The sequence below is a fragment of the Neolamprologus brichardi genome, chromosome 16 (genome assembly GCF_056152115.1).
Source record: "Neolamprologus brichardi isolate AB-2024 chromosome 16, ASM5615211v1, whole genome shotgun sequence".
NCBI lineage: Eukaryota > Metazoa > Chordata > Actinopteri > Cichliformes > Cichlidae > Neolamprologus > Neolamprologus brichardi.
The window spans coordinates 32,940,571-32,961,411 of record NC_142119.1 but is presented as its reverse complement, the minus strand read 5'-3'; the positions used below and the strand labels follow the sequence as shown (position 1 = coordinate 32,961,411).

General features: G+C 41.6%; 2 protein-coding genes across 5 annotated transcripts in view; one reads left to right on the top strand and one right to left on the bottom strand.

Moving 5' to 3' along the window:
• The window catches only part of sema5ba (sema domain, seven thrombospondin repeats (type 1 and type 1-like), transmembrane domain (TM) and short cytoplasmic domain, (semaphorin) 5Ba), a 222,775-nt gene extending 221,164 nt beyond the window's left edge, over nucleotides 1-1,611 (bottom strand). For all 4 annotated transcript variants that reach the window (XR_015716616.1, XM_087830194.1, XM_087830197.1 and 1 more), the window contains exon 1: nucleotides 1,457-1,611. The gene's annotated coding sequence lies outside the window, so the exon portion shown is untranslated. The remainder of the gene's footprint in view (nucleotides 1-1,456) is intronic.
• Nucleotides 1,612-2,825: 1,214 nt separating this feature from the next.
• Nucleotides 2,826-20,841, top strand: part of pdia5 (protein disulfide isomerase family A, member 5) — a 90,592-nt gene continuing 72,576 nt past the window's right edge. Inside the window, exon 1 of the mRNA XM_087829914.1 lies at nucleotides 2,826-2,920. Coding sequence (XP_087686040.1) covers nucleotides 2,855-2,920 — 66 coding nt within the window. The 5' untranslated portion in view covers nucleotides 2,826-2,854. The remainder of the gene's footprint in view (nucleotides 2,921-20,841) is intronic.

The following is a 20,841-nucleotide window of genomic DNA, read 5'->3' as shown; positions in this document are numbered from 1 at the left end:
GCCTCCAGATAAAAGTTTGTGCGTAAGCTTTTGACTGATTAAAACAAAAAGAAAAAGCAATCAAGCAATACTTCATGAAAAAAGTCTCTTCGCGTGCTCATTTGACCAAACTTGTGTGCGTGCAGATTGTCTGTAACTCTACAGCAGACGTTACCTGGCAAAGGTGTCGCCACAGCTGCACAGTGCCGCTCAACACTGCCCTCTGTTGCTCTGCTACAACACGGTCCGCTTTGGAGCTCTTGACAAATCATTTCAGGATAATCAACTCAAATTTACGCAAAATGAAATTGACCTATTTCTTTTTATAATAGGGTATCTCTTTGTTCGAAATCCACAGCCTCAGGCGCTTTTTGCTGGACAGCTTTACAATTTAAACTATTACAAATCTGAAGTGTCTCTATCGGGGAGAAATGGAGAAGCTATTCATCCAAGTGACAAGCTCATGAATATTTTCTGAGTGTTCTCGTGCAGAATTAGCCTCACTAACGTTTCCTGGGATTGGAAAAGAACAAAACACCCGAAACGTTGTGCGCAAGGCTGCTCAACCCGTGCGTAAAAGCTGTTAATCTGTTATCGGAAGTGATGAGCAATGAGGTCATTATTGGCCGTCTTGAAGTCAGACAATAAAATTCACTTGCACAGTCGGGAAGAAAAGACAAGGTGGTCGATTTTACACCAAACTTCTGAACCGCCAAATTGGGTTACCGCGCACACAAATATTTAAAAAGAGAAATGCCGACTAGGCGCACAATCTCCCAAAAAATGCACTTTCCTTCCCAAGCATATCTCCTAACAACGGGAACAAGTTTCGCAATAAGGTTGCTTTTTAAGTCCACGTCTTGCCTCTTACCGGGACTACAGGACAGCGTGGAGCACAAAGTAAGTTTGAGGCAGTGCTAATGTGGCAGGCACAGCCAGCTCCTGCAGCCCACAAATGCGCCTCTGATCCTGGGATGAAACGTGAGTGGAAAGTAAAACTGGCGAGACATAAAGGAGCAGCTCTGAATAACACGCTATATCAACGGACAAATCACTTCGCCTCAAGCAGTTAAAGTGGGAAAAAGAGGATATCCGCAAAGTGTCTGACATTTAGGATAAAAACACAGCCCCACCGCTCAAACCCCGCTCTGATAGAAAAATGGTCCAGAGAGAAACGGACCCCACAGCATGGCTGAATAAAGCTTTCGGGTAGCCAATCCATTAGTGATGGAGGGTCCCTTATTTATTTTATCTGTGCAGGTCAGCTAAGCTGCAGCAGGCTATTCTGCTGATTTGCCTTTAATATGAAAAAAAAAAAATCAAACACCTCAGTCAAAGTCGAACTGCAATCCATTTCGTAAATCTGAAGCGGGATACAAGCTGGAAACTGGTGCACAACACACCAAAAAAGTGCTTTGTATTAGTCCTCCCAGGTATTTTGCAGTGGAAAAGAAGGGAAAAGTGATTTTTCTTTTACCTTGTAAGATGTTTGTATTCCCTAAGTTGATGAGAATGTCAGGTAGAGATAAGGAGAGAATCACAGTCGCAGTTTTTAAGCTGTGGAGCCAGAATAGAGACGGGTTCTAGTCTTGTTTCCTCAGCCGCTGCGCGTTCCTCTCCGAGAGACCTGCAGCCGACAACTGCGCTCTCTCTTCTTTACCGTCGGACGATACCACCGGGTTGGGGGAGAGCGGGGAGGAGTGGAGGATTGGGGGTGGTGAGGAGGGGGGGAGTAAGAGGCCGATTTGCAAGCGCAATCGGGAGGAACATACGCACGGACACCCCGGAGAGCAAGAAGAGTGTCGCAACACTGCCTCTGTCCAGTGCAGAAACAGCCGCACCGAGTTAAGAAAAGACCAAAGGGATTTTCTGTGAAAGGTTTGCCCTGCGTGTTGTTGTCTGGGATGCAACAGCAGCCTACCTGCCGTCGGGGTAACCGGGCAATAAAGGTCCACTGGGAATGTGAGTGTGTCCCTGCTTTGCAAGTAAACAGCGAAGCTTAAACAGGGAACACAAGTTCTGGTTATACACTTTTCTATTTTGTTACCACTCTGGTCTATTTACATTCCACAAGCCTAAAATTTACAGGAAATTCTTAGCTGTCTTAGGCCAATTACAATGGCAGCAACCAATACATGCAAATAAAAACAAACAAACAAAACTTTTCAATTTGTTTACTACTGAATTTCAAGACGGCAATAATGATAACATCAGAGCAAGTCAAAGTCCATTTTAAAAACACTGTCATTCTATGCTGTAGATGTGTTTTCTTTAGTGTCAAAAAAGACTTGATGGGCACATCCGAAAGAAACATTTGTTTATAGATCATCGCTGCTCTATTCTATTCTATTCTATTCTATTCTATTCTACTCTTCACTGACGTATATGGATTAAACTGGGTGTTTGATTGGCCCCTTTTATATCGTTATACAGTTTGTTATCACTGTAGCAATTTTCTATAATTCTCCACATCTATTCTGTTCTATTATATTTTATTCTATTCACCTTGCGCCAAACGTTGCTTAAATCAGATGTTGTTGAGCACATTTCATCAAGCTAATTTTTCATCAGGAGTGGAAGTCCAATTGATAAAGAGCTAATTAAGATCCTTTCAATCACAAGCCAATTTACTAATTAGCCCCTCGTGTAATTAATTGTCCTTCAATATGTCTGCATTATAACTACAGTTCTTACACTCGGTGCTAACCTGTGTGTGTGTGTGTGTTGGGGGGTGGGGGTAGCAGGTGCAATAGCTCCCCTATGACTTTTGCTGCCTCCCCCGCTCAGGACTACATTTCCCAATAACCCTTGCGCCCTGCTCAAGAATCCGTGGAAAAGCGAATGCGCCTGCGTATCCAGACGTGGCAACGGCATCATGGCCTCTTGGAATCGCTACGGGAGTCGGATGAGAGAGGCGAAAATGTTAACGTTGGTGTTGCTGGTGAGTCACACGAACCTCTTGTGCGTTTCATTTAAAGTGCGTCGCTGTGCTCCGGTTTGTGCCATCCCTCAGTGCAGAGGAGAAATTATTATTTTTTAAAATAAATCTAAATCGCTCCTCCTCTCCGCGTCTTCTAGCCTGTCCGTGCAGGAGGGAAGTTGACAGCCCTTGACTGAACTTGGTGCCCAGATTTAAGCAGCTAGTCATAATAATAAGGGGGCACTGCGGTGTGTGTGGCGCAGGTATTATCACTGGATTTATTTATGTGGCTGCCCGCACTCAGCGGCGTCTGGCCGGCGGTCGCATGTGCACACACGGGGTCCCTCCCCTGTTTCTAAACCGTAAACCGTCCGGTAAAGTCCGGACAACCGGGGCTCCTCAGATAGCTTTCCTTTCTGTCACAGCTTATGCTGCTCATGCCGCTTTTGTTGCACTCACCGTGTTAGACTTACACTCCACGGTCGCAGCTCAGCAGCCCATTCATTTCCACTCTTAGTGGAACTGAAAGTTGCAAACTGAAGTGACTTGCACAGCGCGGGTCTGGCTGTTGACCACTGACTGGCAGTTGGGGAGCATGCAGCTCAAGTGCGCGTTGGAAGCAGGACAGTAGGCTGTGCAGTCTCCCTCCGTGTGGCGTGACGTGTCACAACTTATTCACGTGCCCTAATTTAATTGTATCAAACAGGAAATATGTTGACTCTTGTGCACTTTAATTCAGGATAAGAAAACTCGTGATTCTAACTTGGCCTTGCTCGGTAAAAGGAGAGATCATGGGGAAAACTGCCTGTGAATTTGTCACAGAACTCAAAACCTTCACAGAGCAGAGATGCCAAACTCATTTTACATTTTGGGCCACGTACAGCCCACTTTGATCTTAAGTGGGCCAGACCTGTGAAACTCCTCTGTCTGTCAGTGTGAAGAAGTTTAGCTACACATTTAATCCCCGAGATATTTTAACATAAGGAACGGAAGAACTTTCAGCAGTACAGCTCATGACGTGTTCATTGACAGATTGTCCTCTTCCTCCCACTGTCAGCCCATTGTAAAAGCCAAAGGTTTCTATTGTTGACAGTGGAAGAACAGGACATTGCTGTCATTTGATTGTTTGTCTATTAATTATTCACTTTAGTGTAGCATGAATGGAGGAGCTCAGTAAAACATGGAAAACTACAGTTAAAAGTCTAAAAATGGATCCCCTCCTTCACATTTTCCAAAGCTGTCCAGTGGGCCAGATTGGAATCTTTAGCGGACTGATTCTGGCCCCAGGACTTTATGTTTGACACCCCTAGCATAGCGTAAGTGAATCTTTGGTGTTTCCATGCGATTAATGATCTTAAATAAGCATTAACAGTAAGGACAGCCCTCCTCTGTAGGTGTTCCTGGAGTCACACACAGCTTTATGTCCGTGAAGTTTGCTGGGACACTCACGTGTGGAGCCCAAGGACAAATGAAGATTATTCGCTCTGTAGACATAATTACATCCAAGACACACAACAGGGACACGGCTTCTAAAATGTTAGACTAAACAAAAGTGTGTTAAGAGGTCAGATGTGCTGCTGTAACTGCTTAAACTTCAGGAAAAATCTACACTGATCTGCTCCAGTTGATTTTCCTATTGCAGAGAGATGATAAATGGAGGACAATAGCTCCCCGGAACTCTGGGAAGATATCTTAAATTAAATATAAGCCTGCAAAGTGTACCATAATAACGAAGGTAAAGTGTGCGAGCACCCTTTAAACAGTAATCGGTTCATTGTCTCAGCTCTAAAAAGCGAGCTAGCTCTGTAATGTGGAGCGACATTCGTGCCGCTTTAGTCCACGGTTACTGATGCAGACCTTTTCCTGCTCTGTTTCCTGTTGTGAAGCAGCCTTTCGCACACAAGGGTGGTGATTGGGTGTGTGTGTGTGTGCAGTACACTCTGTATGTATGCATTTGACAGTGATACTGTGTGACACGTTGGCACCGTGCCACAGCTCTTGGGAGTAAATAGTGACTGTGCTGTTCAAGCGCTGTAATTTTACAGCATTTACATCCACAGCAGAAACATGGAGTCAAGTTATTCAGCTGGTGTTAATTATTAAAACAGGACAAAAATCAAATTTCTTCAATTTCGACCTCTTCCAGCCCAATTCAATTTTATTTATATAGCGCCAAATCACAACAAAAGTCGCCTCAATGGTGCTTCATGATACAGAGAAAAACCCAACAATCATATGACCCCCTATGAGCAGCACTTTGGCGACAGTGGGAAGGAAAAACTCCCTTTTAACAGGAAGAAACCTCCGGCAGAACCAGGCTCAGGGAGGGGCGGGGCCATCTGCTGTGATTGGTTGGGGTGAGAGAAGGAAGACAGGATAAATTTAAACTCCTTGAGTCTACTGGACCTCATCAGAACGGGCAGATTTCAATATATTCGGCCTGATGAGTGCTTTATGACGGCAGGTGAGTCCAGCAGCAGCTTTGAAGGCTCCATCATCTGCCGGTAGAAGCAGACCAAGCTAGATGCCGGGCATCAAAACTGATATGTGATATCATGAAAGGAAATGTGCAATTTATTGCTCAGGATGTTGGAGTTATTCCACAGTAGTTCCTGTGCTATGAGCCACTGGGATTTTCTCTTGGCTCTTGATAAAGCCTCTTTGGGTGTTAGGTAGCACTGTCGGGTGTTTGTAGGTGATTCTGTATGGGAGGTGATAAACCACTGCAGCAGTTAGAGGCCAGCTGTCTGGGTGGTAAAGGCCTGCCTGTCAAAACAATTTAATCCAAACACCCTTCGCTCACACACACTCAGACACACACCCCATATACACAATTAACTATCTGGATTGCTTGCCCATGGCTGGTAACTTTAAAATTGTCTCCTTGTCAATGACGCACTTCTTTATTTCAGAGCAGAAAAATCAATGTGTGGCCCTACCTTCTTTCACTGACACTTTGTTTACACATTTACAGAAATAGCAGCGTTAGCAGTAGCCATGGGGATGGAGGGGACTTTATTGATGTGTTCCCCGAAACATATCTTTGTGGTGTTTGCAGTGTTGAACATGTGTTTTAGACATTAATTATATCCACACACTGTCATAACCACACTCTGAGAGCCATTAGCGATTGCTTGGTAAATTAATATATGTCGTAATACTTTACATGTTATTTCTGATTGCTGTTTATCTGAAGGAGATGGCCTCCTGGCAGTTTTTACTTGCAATAAAAAAACGTGTAGTCTTAAACTTAATAAAACACTAAAAATTGTGTCTTTCATGTATGTTTTGAGCATGATAAATAATCGCTTGGTCCTGGGTGGAAAAAGGAAAAGACTAAATTCAATTCAATTTTATTTATAAAGCGCCAAATCACAACAAAAGTCGCCTCAAGGCGCTTCATAGATACAGAGAAAAACCCAACAATCATATGACCCCCTATGAGCAGCACTTTGGCGACAGTGGGAAGGAAAAACTCCCTTTTAACAGGAAGAAACTTCCAGCAGAACCAGGCTCAGGGAGGGGCGGGGCCATCTGCTGCGACCGGTTGGGGTGAGAGAAGGAAGACAGGATAAAAGACATGCTGTGGAAGAGAGACAGAGGTTAATAACAGATATGATTCAATGCAGAGAAGTCTGTTAATACATAGTGAGTGAGAAAGGTGACTGGAAACTCAATGCATCATGGGAATCCCCCGGCAGCCTACGTCTATTGCAGCATAACTAAGGGAGGATTCAGGGTCACCTGGTCCAGCCCTAACTATATGCTTTAGCAATAGTGCTAAATTCCTTTAGCAAGGAAAGTTTAAAGCCTAATCTTAAAAGTAGAAATAGTGTCTGTCTCCCGAATCCAAACTGGATCCAAACTGGATTCGGGAAACAGATAAATAAAAGAAACAAAATACTCTTCCCAGCTTTTCCTCATTCTTCTCCATTCATGGCAGTTTGACTAGAGATCGACACTGACCATCAACCACAGTATTATTTGTAGTCTAAATCTGTCACATGTAGAATCTTTAAGACGTTTCTCATAGGTCCTAAAAAGAGTTGGACAGTGATGAAGAGGAGTTTGGGAAGCTCCTTCCAGCTATAGCCTTTTTAGGTCATCAGTATTTGTGGGAGGTTTTAGTTGAACGGCCTTCCTGAGGACATGATGCAATATCTGGGTTAGTTTGAAGTCAGCACTGTGGATTGACCATTTGAAAACCTTTTATTCTGTTGTTGATTGGATTTGGTTCATTCTCTTGTTGCGTCACCAAACCTCTCCTAAGCTTCAGGGCATGGAAAAGGGCTCTGACATACTTCTGTAACTTTATTGAAACGGTTTAGCTTACATTGTTCTCTAAATAACTGCAGTCCACCCTCAGGTAGAAAAGCCTAATACCTTCCTAATATGAGGATTATGCATTTTGCTGAAGGTTCAGCATTTGCGTCATTGTCCCAGAAGTGTTGTAGAGCGTCCACTTGGCCTTTGCTAAACTTGTGACGTGGCATGTGTTTCTTGTTTGGAAGTTGTCGACGTATCTGTTGGTGTTTTGCTGTTAGTCTGGTTCTTTTTTTAACCTCTTTCTGTAGTTCATGGTGTCCTCTTGGTGTGACCTTTGCTGGTGCCCCCTCAGAAAGAGACGGAGAGTAGCAAGAAATCTGGTTCCCCCTATTTGCTGTCAGTTCGTGTTAATGTGTAAACTGTTTCTTATTTCTTTGGTAAAATGTGTTTGCCTATAATTTTAAATCGCATGAAGATTGGCTTAAATTTTAGGAGTAATCAGTATAGAAATCCTGGTCATTCTAAAGGTTCACATCTACATGACTGCATTTAGTCATCAGTTATTATTAATATCTATGTGTCCTCCACTTCTCACCTTCAGCTTGTTCTAGCAGATGGCTGCCCTCCTCAGCCTGGTTCTGCCGGAGGTTTCTTCCTGTTAAAAGGGAGTTTTTCCTTCCCACTGTCACCCAGTGCCTGCTCAGAGGGGGTCATCTGATTGTTGGGGTTCTCTGTGCATTATCGTGGGGGCTTTACCTTACAATATAAGACAGCTGTTGTTGTGATTTGATGCTCTACAAAATAAAATGAAGATTTCTGCTAAAACGTTTGGTCAGTACCAGAAAAGCATTCATGCTTTATTTCACAGCACTGGCTCAGCAGTGTGTCAGTAGGCCAAACTTCTCTCGTGACGTCTGTCAGTGATAGCTGAAATGTGATAGTTGCAAAAGCGGTTAATTGATTGCTCCTCTGCTCATTTGAAAGGTAAGAGGCCTCTAAATCAGCACTCTGTGTGTGTTTGTGTGTTATCAGGTGCTAAATAGCTTCCTTTACAATCAGCCAGTCCACACACACCAACTACACCTGAATGGCTCATTAGTCATAGGAAACTCAAGGCAAGTGCTTGACAAACACTGGTGTGATTTGTGCTGATTCAGTACTGCCCCTAGAACTGGATGCCATTTATTAAGCAGATTTGTCAGAGCAGATGGAGGGTGTGGGCTCGCAGGCAGGGGCTAGGGCTCCTGCTGCTTGGTGTGCACCACATTTTTCTGCGGTGACGTGATGGGATATACCTTTTATGGCAGCGGAGGAAGGTAGTTGTATAACCTACTAATGGATTTCCTCTGCCTTCTGAGGCATATTCAGGGTTGTAATTAGTGATGATGAACGCATTTCAGGTAGATTACCTTCATGAGAATGGATGTTTCACATTTGTACGTGTTTAAGTGATAGGGCCCTTTCTGGTTTTGAGCTTGATGTTTTTTCTTTTTGTTTCACTTTTCTTCAGCTTGTCTTTTTTTTGCTACAGTCCCAGCAGGAGAAACAGAGGTTGGAGATCACAGCACATTATTGCAACGGTTACTTTAAAGATGGGGATACTGACAAATCTGTTGCCATGTAAATGCACAGAATTCCTGTTAACTACTTGCATCCGGAGTCCTCGTTTATTTGAAACAGGAATTAAAATAGTGACATAGTTGCAGCGGGAATGTGATTTAACTGCAAAATGACAATAGCGCTGGCCAGTCCCCTATTGAAAAGACTTTGCACACTGACTCATATTGATGACAATGTATTGTCTGTGCTGATAAATTAGTTGCTAATTAGGGTTGTGCGATATGACCAAAATCTCATATCCCGATATAAGAATTCTATCGTCCGATAAAGATTTAAATCACAAAAATGTAACATTTTCTGTAAATTCTGTGAATCTCGGGCAGCTCGACTTGCGGGAAGTGTTTCCAGCTGCGCGTCATGTAGCTGGAGTCGAGTGTTTTAACCGATGCATGAAACGATACATTTTTAGACATAAGTTGTAACGACCGCCGTTTTCTTTGTGAGTATTTATTACACGGCGTGCTGCGGGGAAAAGCCTGTTCTAACATTTGAGTCTAAGGTTTATTTTTTTAGCACCTGGCGGCTCTTTTTTACTTCTCATCTGTAAATAATCTGCTCTTTCACGTGATTCAGTTTATTTTGAAAAGTCTCCACAGGATCTTGAGCTTTATTGTGAAAGGTTTATGTGGAACATAAACAAGCGGACACGCAATGCTGTTACTGTTGTTGTTGCTAACGACAATGCATAAAAACAGGCGCTTGTCCGTCTGTAGTGTGGTTATATTAAATATAAGAGAAAGAGAGAACTTTAAGAAATTAATATAGCCGCTACAGTGACCATCAAAACCATGAATATTGCCGTAAACTGTTTATTTTGCGACACCACGAAACAAACGATAGCGTAAAATGAAACGATAGACGTTTTTATATCGTCATCCGATATATATCATTATATCGAACAGCCCTATTGCCAATCTTTCTGAGCTTGCAGTCAGTCTGAGTTGGACTGTGATTAGTGATTTAGACACGATTTCCTCCCGCCAGGTGACCTGTGAAGTCACCTTGCAACTTGGTCGCTGCAACAACTTTCAAGAGTATCAATGCAATCGCTGAGCAACTGTCAGATTTTCATAGCTACCAGGCAGTTGCTGTCCTATAGTGATGTGCGATACCACTGATTTCCTTTCTGATCCGATACCAAGTAATATTCAAGGTGGTATCGACGATACTGATCCGATACTTTATACAAAAACGTCTTTTATTTATTGTATCTCAAATTATAGCGTCATAATGATTACAGGACATCAGATTACTTGTTCTTATCACTTAATAATGTTAAGTTCATCATATAGAAATAAAAAAACTGAAGTTGTGCGCTATTTGAACACGTTGCCTGCCTGCAGCACTAAAGGACTCTGTGAGAGACGTCTGTCTCGCCCTAGCAGCACCTGTCCCTGTCCTCTTCAGTTCGCGTCAACATATGCTCCTCATATACTGTGATATGATTTACTCTGAGGTGTTTGACACAGTTAGTGATGTTGCCACAACCATACATTCCAACCCTTCATTTTCCCGGGAGAATCCCGGAGCCACCATTCTCCCGAATTTCCACCTGGACAACAAAATTGAAAAACCATATCGCAGAATTCATAGCGCGGCCCAGCCAATTCCAGTTTCCAACAATGGCGGCAGCTACTTAGTTTTAATATTACTCTTATTTCTCTTTCTGGGTCGCAAAAAAACTTTTAACATATTTTCAGGTGAGAATGTAGCTGTGTAAACTTCAAATATCTGAGCCGACACATCGTCTTCAAACCCCCGCGGTCTTTCGCTACTCGGGTTAAACATATATAAGTCACTTTGATAACTTAAAAATGCTATTGTTTGGCTTTTTCAGTGTTTTATTTGTTCGTGAGTAAATCGGTTTGGCTGAGATTAAAGTTATTAGATTAGATTAAATTAAATGTAACTTTATTAATCCATTGGGTGGGTTCCTCCGGGGTTTTCACACAGCTGAATAAACAAACAGAAAACTAATTAAAGAAAGTGTGAGACGGTCAAGAGTTTACGTCAGCGCCTGGTTATATTTTAGATAGCAAGGAGCAGACGGCTGAGTTTCACTCCACCAAGGGAGCTCGTGACGTACTACCCGGCTTTCTTTAGACCACGAAGGGGGGGTCCTCAGGTGGAAGCAGCCTCTGAATTTGGACACCCCCGCTTTTTCCGGGCTGGCTAACAATAACGGTGACATATAATATCGATATTTTAATGTGAGAATCGATTCTAGAACATAAATGATTGGTATTGGAGGAATCAATATTTCAGGATCGATCCGCACATCACTACTGTCTTATTTAAACTCAAGTGCAACTGAGCCACTAGTGTTATAAGTCTGACTAAATAATTGGCGGGTTGTTATTAGCTTCCAAAAGGTTGATTCTGTTCATCTTGACGCGGCGTTTTCAACGTGAGAAACGTTTTGTCACTAATCCAAGTGACTTCTTTAGTCTCAGCTCACTGCAGGTTTCCCCGACCGTATGAACAGTACATTTGCACAGTAAACTGAAACCAGCCCATTGAATAAACAATGGGCTGTGAGGTCAGTTCCTTGATCATTAACATGCAAATTGTCAAACGTTTCTCCCATTGAAAACGCTGCGTCCAGATGCATGATTGAACAAGCATCAAGACGTTGTTATTATGCGATATCAGCTTATCCCAAACATATTATTTTAGGTTCTATGCACGTTCCGTATCAGATAAACAAAACGAAAACAGTTCGGCAATAAATCCTTTGTGATATTTAGAGAGTTGTTTTTTAAAAGCTGCGGCTTTTAGTGCTGTCAGATTATATTGTGTCTCCAGATTGTGTTTGCCAAAATCAAATTGATAATAAAGGTAATTATTTCTCTTGAGTTGACTCACCAAGTGGAATTAGGAGCAATTTACCTCTGTAGAGTACAGAGGTAAAACAAAAGAAGCTTGTTTTTCTTCTCCTGCTCTGTGCTTCTCGTTCTCATTTAGCATTCCCAGTGGAGTCTGATACCTGTGAAAAATGAGCGCTGCTCCCCTTGTATCTAATCTCTATTCATCGGCTTTGTACCAATTAGGTTGTCCACCTGTAGAGGGTGGCGATAATGGGGAAATGCGACGTTGGGAAGGTGCGAACACAACACAATTATAATGGCTCTCACAGCGATGGTAGGTGAGCAGAGCTTTTGGAGCTGTTGTTGTGGTACACAGCTTGGTGGTTGCTAGCCACTAGTGGGATTTCTGTTTATTGGTTATTCTGCTGATGGGTCACTCGAACAAAGATGTCCTTAGGTTGAGGTCTTTGAAAAACTGGCACATTTTAAGAACACTGGTGTATTTCAGCTTAATACACAACATTAAGATGGTATTTACTAATTCATTAATCAAGCAGTAAACTGGGGATATGACTGAGCGGTTAACTAGAATTGAAATGATACGACTTGGATTATATATTCATAAACTAATTCTTGCTTTGCCTTTTTTTTTTCTTGAAGAAAAATGTGGAATGAGCCTTATCCTTTCATCAGTGACAGTCTTGATGGTCTGTGAAGTATTAAATCCTACTTAATCAGACTCCATGATAACATTTTCTGTCTTGTTTGAACGTGATGAAACTGTAATGTCAGAGCTTTCTCATATTAATATTTTGAAGTAGGAAAAATCTATTAAATCTGCTTTTTTTTTATCTTATCAGGTAACATCTACCACTGGACTCAACCCTAAATTTCAGCATGTTCATATAATGTATTAATGTAATTAGGGCTGCTCGATTATGGCAAAAATGATAATCTCGATTATTTTCACTGAAATTGCACGTCTGACTCCACGAACCCATAATGTTTCCACACCACTGAAGTTTTTTTTTTTACCTCTTTTCAACCAACAGCAGTCACTCTCCTCTCCAAATAACTTCTGCTTAGCTTTCCGAGCTTCCCTCGGGTCCTCTTAATCAGCGGTCCCCAACCCCCGGGCCTCGGACCGGTACCGGTCCGTGAGTCGTTTGGTACCGGGCAGCGAGAGTTGAAGCTCAGGTGTGAAATGTATAGTTTTATATTGAACATAAGTGTTTGTATTATGATAAAAAAAAATTAAATAAAACCACACAATGAAAACGATAACAAAAATATGCTCTTAACTCTGTAAGGTCAGGTGGATCAAATTCGATACATAAATTTAAAAAAAAAAGAAGAAAAAAATCTCTATGTAATCAGCCGCCACAGCGAATGTTAATATAAGAAAAAAAGCACAATTTTGACAGTAAATCTCAGTTTTCTACATGATGAAGTAATATTGCTGTAGTAAATTAAAGAAATTGGTTTATCTATTAGTTTGGTGTAGTGTGATTGAGAATGGGGGAGGCAGAAATAACAGTGATTCTGAACCCCGGGCCTTATATTTGACACCCCTGATATAAAGTTACAGAGCTCAGGTTTTTGGTAATTAGTAGTCCATCAATGTATTACAGAGCATCCTGCTGTAGTTAATTTGCTGTATTGTGGGTTTTTTGGTTTTTTGAGACTATATGCTAATCAGCAGCAGTCATAACTTAATATGGAGTGTTATATTTTTGATTGAACAGAATAAATATTATTATTATGTATTATTTTCAACTTGTCAGCTTTTCTTTGTTGTGGTTTCAGTACTTCCTGTGATAACTCAGACTCAATGTAATCTTAATGACAAATTAATTTTAAGACTTTCACATCAGACTGAGGGTGATTGACCCTTTGCCTATCAGTAATGTCAACTGACAGCATAATGATTCAGTGTGCTAGCATAAGGATACATGTGTTTGCTTAGTAAATACGTTGCTCACTTAACGATTTCAACATGAAATTCCATCCATCCATCTTCTTCCGCTTATCCGGGGCTGGGTTGTGGGGGCAGCAGCCCAAGCAGAGAAGCCCAAACCTCCCTCTGTGTCCTGGGTCTGCCCCGGGCCTCCTCCCTGTGGGACATGCCCAGAGCACCTCACCCTGGAGCCATCTTTGTTAGATGCCCGAACCACCTCAACTGGCTTCTTTTGATGTGACGGAGTAGCTTTCTACTCTGAGCTCCTCCCGGATGCCCGAGCTTCTCACCCTATCTCTAAAGGAGAGGCCAGCCACCCTTCAGAGGAAGCCCATTTTCACCGCTTGTATCCGCAATCACGTTCTTTTGATCACTACTCACAGCTCGTGACCATAGAAATTGATAGCTTCGCTTTTACACTCAGCTCTCTTCACCACAACAGACCGGCACAGCGTACGCATCACTGCAGCCGCAGGACCGATCCGTCTGTCGATCTCCCAACAAGAACCTGAGATACTTAAACTCCTCCACTTGGGGCAAGAACTTGTCCCTGACCCGGGCACTCCACCCTTTTCCGGGCGAAGACCATGGCCTCAGATTTGGAGGTGCTGATTCTCATTCCCACCGCTTCACACTCGGCTGCGAACTGTTCCAAAGAGAGCTAGAGGCCATCACCTGATGAAGCCAACAGAACCACATCATCCGCAAAAAGCAGAAATGGGATTCTGAGACCACCCAAGTGAAAGCCCTCCGCCACTTGGCTGCACCTAGAAATTCTGTCCATAAAAATTACGAACAGAATAAGTGACAAAGGGCAGCATTGGCAGAGCCCAGCACCCACCAGGAATGAGTCCGACTTATTGCCAACTATGCAGACCAAGCACTTGCAACGGTTGTATAAGGATGAATGGCCCATAGCAATGGGCCAGACACCACATACTCCCAGAGCACCTGAATTCAAATAAAAAAAATAATGTCCTGCATCTATTATGAAATTAGAACACATCAGGTTTAAGTTTGCATTAAAGCGTTCATGATACGGTGTATCGTAAAATGAATGTCAGGCCGTACAGGACAGGTACAGTATTCAGTGTAGGGTGTCATTCTGCTGATTATCTGAGATTAAATGCCAGGTGTCCGTGTCTCTTTACTCTGGACTAGGCTGTAAAACTTGTGAATAGAGTCGGTGCGAGTTAATGAGTCAGTGAAACCTATATACTTCTGTTTTTGAGTATTGGTGAGTCTTTCTGTGAAGTGGGTCAAACAGATCTAGACGCTTGAACAGACTCATCAATGACAGTGGGGACATGAGCACTTTTAAGAAGCATATGTCTTCTTAGTTTTCATCATAAGCAATTATCAATAGGAGATAAACATTAGGTGCAATTGTAAAATATTAGTTTCAGATCAGTTTCTGCTGGGCGGTAGTGGTTTGCTGCTTGTGATCCATTTAAGTCAAGCTTTAATCATTAACCATTCGGTTTTTATGGACCACAGTAGCCTGATTGCACAAGTGATTGAGTGTTCAGAAACCATGGACATATTCATGAAATTTACATTCCACTTAGCAATCGTCATGTGGGTCAGTTACTAGAAATTCAGGGGAAAAATAGATCATTATGCCCTCATGGTAATATATACATTTGCATATGCAATTCACCAATCTTCTCAGACTGTAGCACAGTGCACCATGTAATTTCTTCCCCCATAAATACATCATCTTGATTCAAAGACTGCTTTGAAACCATAGAGGACTATTTATGAATATGCTAATTTCTTTCCTGGTACTGATACTGAATGCACCATGCTCAATTTGAACCTGTTCAAGATCTTTTTTTGAATTAGAAGAGTTTAAGAATGCCAACTATTCTTTTTCTTGCTCAGTCGTTTTCTAATTGTGCTGAACTTTAACATTTAGTATACTAACTGAGGCCTGTAACTTCTGAGTGTTTCGCAGTCTGAACTTGGGGTGAACTGGCTGGGATTTCCAGCTCTTGGGAAGACTGACTGGTCTTGAATGTTTTTCACGTGTGAATAATCTCAATCTGGACTTCAAATTGTTTGGAAAGGCCTTTTAACCCCCTCACAGCTTACTGAGCAGCAGCAATTGCTTCTGTAAGATCACTGCTGATGTCTTTACCTTGGTATTGTGCTAACACACATCTGACCAGACCACCCAACTCCCAAAACTTCTGCTTTTACAGTTGCGGTCGCTCTTGCTAATGATCAGTTATTGTATTTAATTGCCTTTAATTAGCAGCATCTGTTTACTCCTTACTCAGTAAAGGAAACAGCCTGTGTGTGAAAGCCTTACTGCTAAGACTTTATATAAATGGATTATAGTGCCACAGTGGTTTGAAATACTGTTTTGCTCTAACACAGGGTCATTTTGAGTCCTTTTTCAACTCAAATGTGAATTAGCGGGACGCTCTTTTCAGAGCCACTTTTCAAGCTGACAGCAATTTAAAAAGAAAAACAAAAGAATGAGTGTGGTAGTAATTTGATTATTACAATGAATGTTGGTTTGAGAAACTCGCTGTGCTGTGTAAGGATGAACATAATAAAGACTAATGTCTCCAAAAATGGAATATTTTCACATATTTTCAATAAATAACCAAATAAATTAATTACTACTACTATTATTACTTTAAATGTGATGCAAATAATGAAAAATGTTCATTTCTAGAATGATTTACTGTAAAAAGTATATCGTGGGCTCGTTTAACTTCTGTCTCCATAAGTTTGCTATGAATACACGGGGAGTTGAACTGAATGATCGCGATACCAAGGCAGCTGTTTCAAGACTGCTATTATCTGATAGGAAATGGTGTCCTGTACTTATTATTATACTTATGTACTCTTACATTTATCATCAATAACTGCTATTTATTGCACAAGGCTAGCAACTGCAGAAAGAAAAGCACCGCAAGCATTCAGCGAATAAGCCAAAGGCTGTGAAAAGGAACCACATTCTCATTCCAACTGTTCTTTTTCAGTTACTTTTAACCCACATCTCATCTGATTGCACTTGAAGTAAACCTCTGCGTTCTTCTAGTTTAGCCTTCTATACATGTGCCCGATTGTAATAGAACTCTAGCATAAATCATTGGTGGTGAATGGCCTGTATTTGTATAGCGCTTTTACTAGTCCCTAAGCTTTACACATCCAGTCATCCACACATTCACACACTGGTGATGGCAGCTACATTGTACCTACACCCGCACTGACAGAGGCGAGGCTGCCGGACACTGGCGTCACCTCTGACCACCACCAGTAGGCAACGGGTGAAGTGTCTTGCCCAAGGACACAACGACCGAGACTGTCCAAGCCGGCAACCTTCCGATTACAAGGCGAACTCCCAACTCTTGAGCCACGATCGCCCATATGGTAATGCTGCTTCTCAAGGCTGTCTTTCTATTGTTGCACATCTACCACTTGAAGATGACGCACACTTTGGATGGTGTAAGGCGCTTATAAAGAACAATAACAGACTTTGACAGTAGAAAAATCTGTTTCTCTCCTTGAGTTTTGCAAAAACACCAGTTACCAGCAGACCTTTACTTGAATCCAACCTCTCAGTTTAAAGTTCATCTCTTGATGAACTCTTTTACTTCATTAAACCAAGCTTTGTTGGCCTAATCACTTTGTTCCTTACAACAGCCAAATTAGAAAATTGTGTTCCAATTGCTGGAAACTCTGAAATATCAAACATAGCTGGAAGGTTTGAAAGTTGGCTCTGGAAAGTTTCTAACTTTTGCCAAAGATGGCAGCTTGCTTCATATTAGACAGAACTGTCGATTCATTAAATCCTATTTCCATCTTCAGTCAGATATTCCTAGTCAGTTACTAAAGATAACCATCTAACGATGTTTTAACTCAACACCAGTGCATGTATATGTATGGCTATGTAAATACTAGATTTATTAATGATTTACTGGCGTTTTAAGAGCCGAGAAGGACTAAACATAATAATATGAGGCTAGACAAGCAGAGGCCTATAGCAGATGGACTCCTATTTGACTCTAGACTACTTTAATATGCAGAGGTTTTTATGGTTATCTTAATGACATCCCCACTTGGGTTGTGTCTGTCCAAAGGATATTGCTCCAGAAGTCTTGTGGTTTCTTCAGATCCAAACTTAATGCAAATCTAACCTGTGCTGCCATGTTCCTTTTACAGCAAAGAGTGTTTCTCCTTTAAAAAGCCATACTTGCTCAGTCGTTTTCTAATTGTGCTGTCATGAACTTTAACATTTAGTATACTAACTGAGGCCTGTAACTTTTCTGAGTGTTTCGCGGTCTGAACTTGGGGTGAACTGGCTGGGATGTTCAGCTCTTGGGAAGACTGACTGGTCTTGAATGTTTTTCACGTGTGAATAATCTCAATCTGGACTTCAAATTGTTTGGAAAGGCCTTTTAACCCCCTCACAGCTTACTGAGCAGCAGCAATTGCTTCTGTAAGATCACTGCTGATGTCTTTACCTTGGTATTGTGCTAACACACATCTGACCAGACCACCCAACTCCCAAAACTTCTGCTTTTACAGTTGCGGTCGCTCTTGCTAATGATCAGTTATTGTATTTAATTAGCAGCATCTGTTTACTCGTTACTCAGTAAAGGAAACAGCCTGTGTGTGAAAGCCTTACTGCTAAGACTTTATATAAATGCAAAATAAATGGATTATAGTGCCACAGTGGTTTGAAATACTGTTTTGCTCTAACACAGGGTCATTTTGAGTCCTTTTTCAACTCAAATGTGAATTAGTGGGACGCTCTTTTCAGAGCCACTTTTCAAACCGACAGCAATTTAAAAAGGAAAAACAAAAGAACAAAAGAATGAATGTGGTAATAATTTGATTATTACAATGAATGTTGGTTTGAGAAACTCGCTGTGCTCCTCTTGCGCAGAGCAAAGAGTCATGGTGTCAATGTATTTATTGTCATTTTTCTATTTGTTTCCCCATCATTTAGTTTTCATTAAGATCTATGTCTGAGTTCTGTGGTGCACTATGTGTTATGTTGCACCACTTTACTTTGTTCCTTTCCCAATCAAGTAACCAACAGCTCCATTGGTGGCTTGATAAAAGCCACCAATAGAGCTCCTTTCCTGTCACAAGGGGTCACCACAGCAGGTACCACATCTTTCTTTTTTACACCAGGTAGTCTTCCTGATGCAACCTTAAAAGGGTTTTGCATCTCTAGCTGGAACTGCACCAGCAACCTTTCACTTGCCAAGCAATTGTGGAAACCAGGGGTGGGGAACTTCAGGCCTCAAGGGCTGGTGTCCTGCAGGTTTTAGATGTGTCCTTGATCCAACATAGGTGATTTAAATGGATTAAAAAAAACCTCCTCAACATGTCATGAAGTTCTCCAGAGGCCTGGTAATGAACTAATCATTTGCCTCAGATGTGTGTTGACCCAGGGTGAGATCTAAATCCTGCAGGACACCGGCCCTTGAGGCCTGGAGTAGAGATGGACCGATCCGATATTACGTATCGGTATCGGTCCGATAAATTACTGGATCGGATATCGGAGAGAAATAAAAAATGTAATCCGATCCATTAAATATCAAAACAGCACCTCACAAAACTTGAGACACGGTGTAACTCGGCTCATAACCGTAGCACGTCGCAGCAGTATGCGTCACGTGATAGAGTGGCTGTGTGTATTTGGAGCCTCGCTACCAAACCAGCATTTCATCTCCGAGGAAGTTTTCCCAGAGAGAAGTAAAGCAAGTGTGTAAGTTCATCTCTGAATGTTTGTAAAGCATTCCCACGTTAAGCTTAACAACCGATATATGGAGCGACTGCCTCTCTCTCTCTCTCTCTCTCTCTCTCTCTCTCCTGCTGCTACTTCAATCGTGAAACTGATCAATGATCAGCTGATCGGCTTTTCTGTCGTGAGTCCGTCTCTCTTCTTTGTTTTTGGTCCACTTTGCACCAGAAAGAGGAAACCAGCAGCTGAACAACAGCAGCACGTTTAAGCTTGATAAGCTGTTGTTACAATTTATTTAATATTACTTTCTACACCAGGATCTTTTTCTACGCAGCTGACGGCTGGTAACTGTGCAGGGGCGGATCTAGTAAAGTTTAGCCAGGGGGGCCGATAGGGCATGAACAGGGAAAAGGGGGCACAAAGACATACTTTTATTTCTTATTCTCATTTAAAATATCTAGCTTTTAATAAATAATTATCTGAATCTTACACACAAAGTTTTAATCTGATATGAAATATATAGAAGTCCATTACTGTATATAGTAACTATTAAGTCTAATATACCCTAGTAAGCTATAGTACTTTTTCCTTTGGGAAAGTGCCATCTGTCAGTCTGCAGTTCTGTTGAAGAAAGATGTTGAATCTATTTAATTATTGTAGAAAAATAATTTATTTCTGTGCATTTTTTTTTTTTCCACACTGCATCAAATTAAAGTTGATTACGTCGATTAAGCATCATGAGGAAGAGGGTGGTTCCCTATTTTCTTTTGCTGGGAGTTTGCAGCCCTATTAGTTAGGTTGCTTAATGTTTCTGCTAAGTACTCTTTAAAATACCAGAATAGGGAGGATGGAGCAGGTTTAAGTTTATTATATTGATCAGTGTTGCTGAACTATGAAATATTTTGGGTGCAGTGTATTTTTTACATACAGGTATAACAGAATAGCTTTAGTGTTGTTGTTTATTTAAACTTGAGTATAAACTTATACAAAAAGCAGCAAAATATAAAAAAAACAGTTTTATTGATTAAAAAACACACTATATCGGATTCACATCGGTATCGGCCGATATCCAAATTTATGATATCGGTATCAGACATAAAAAAGTGGTATCGTGCCATCTCTAGCCTGGAGTTCCCCACCCCTGGTTAAACTGTTAGACTATGGATCCACCATTTATGGCTTTATGTTCGTCATTATGTGTACCAGAAGAACCGTTTCAGAACATCATTGAATATTTAGGAAGTAGTAACTGATTAAGCCAGAATCAAATTTGGTTAACTTGACTCTAATCCTTCTTGGGGACCATGAAGCATCACATTTCCTGTCTTAGATAAATAAGACAGCCTGATATCTCTTCTCCCCTCATCCTTATCTCGCCTCCATCCTGCTGTCATAACCACTGAATGCCTACCTATTTAGACAAGTGTCACCCAGGTAGCCTCTAATTATCCCGCCCTTTGCCATCTGCTTCCCATGGGTCCAGAACAAATGCTTACACAGCTCGTGTTTATCTTGTCACATCAGTGTAATAAGACCACTGCACAAGTTACAAAACATAAACAGACCCCAGCCCTATATT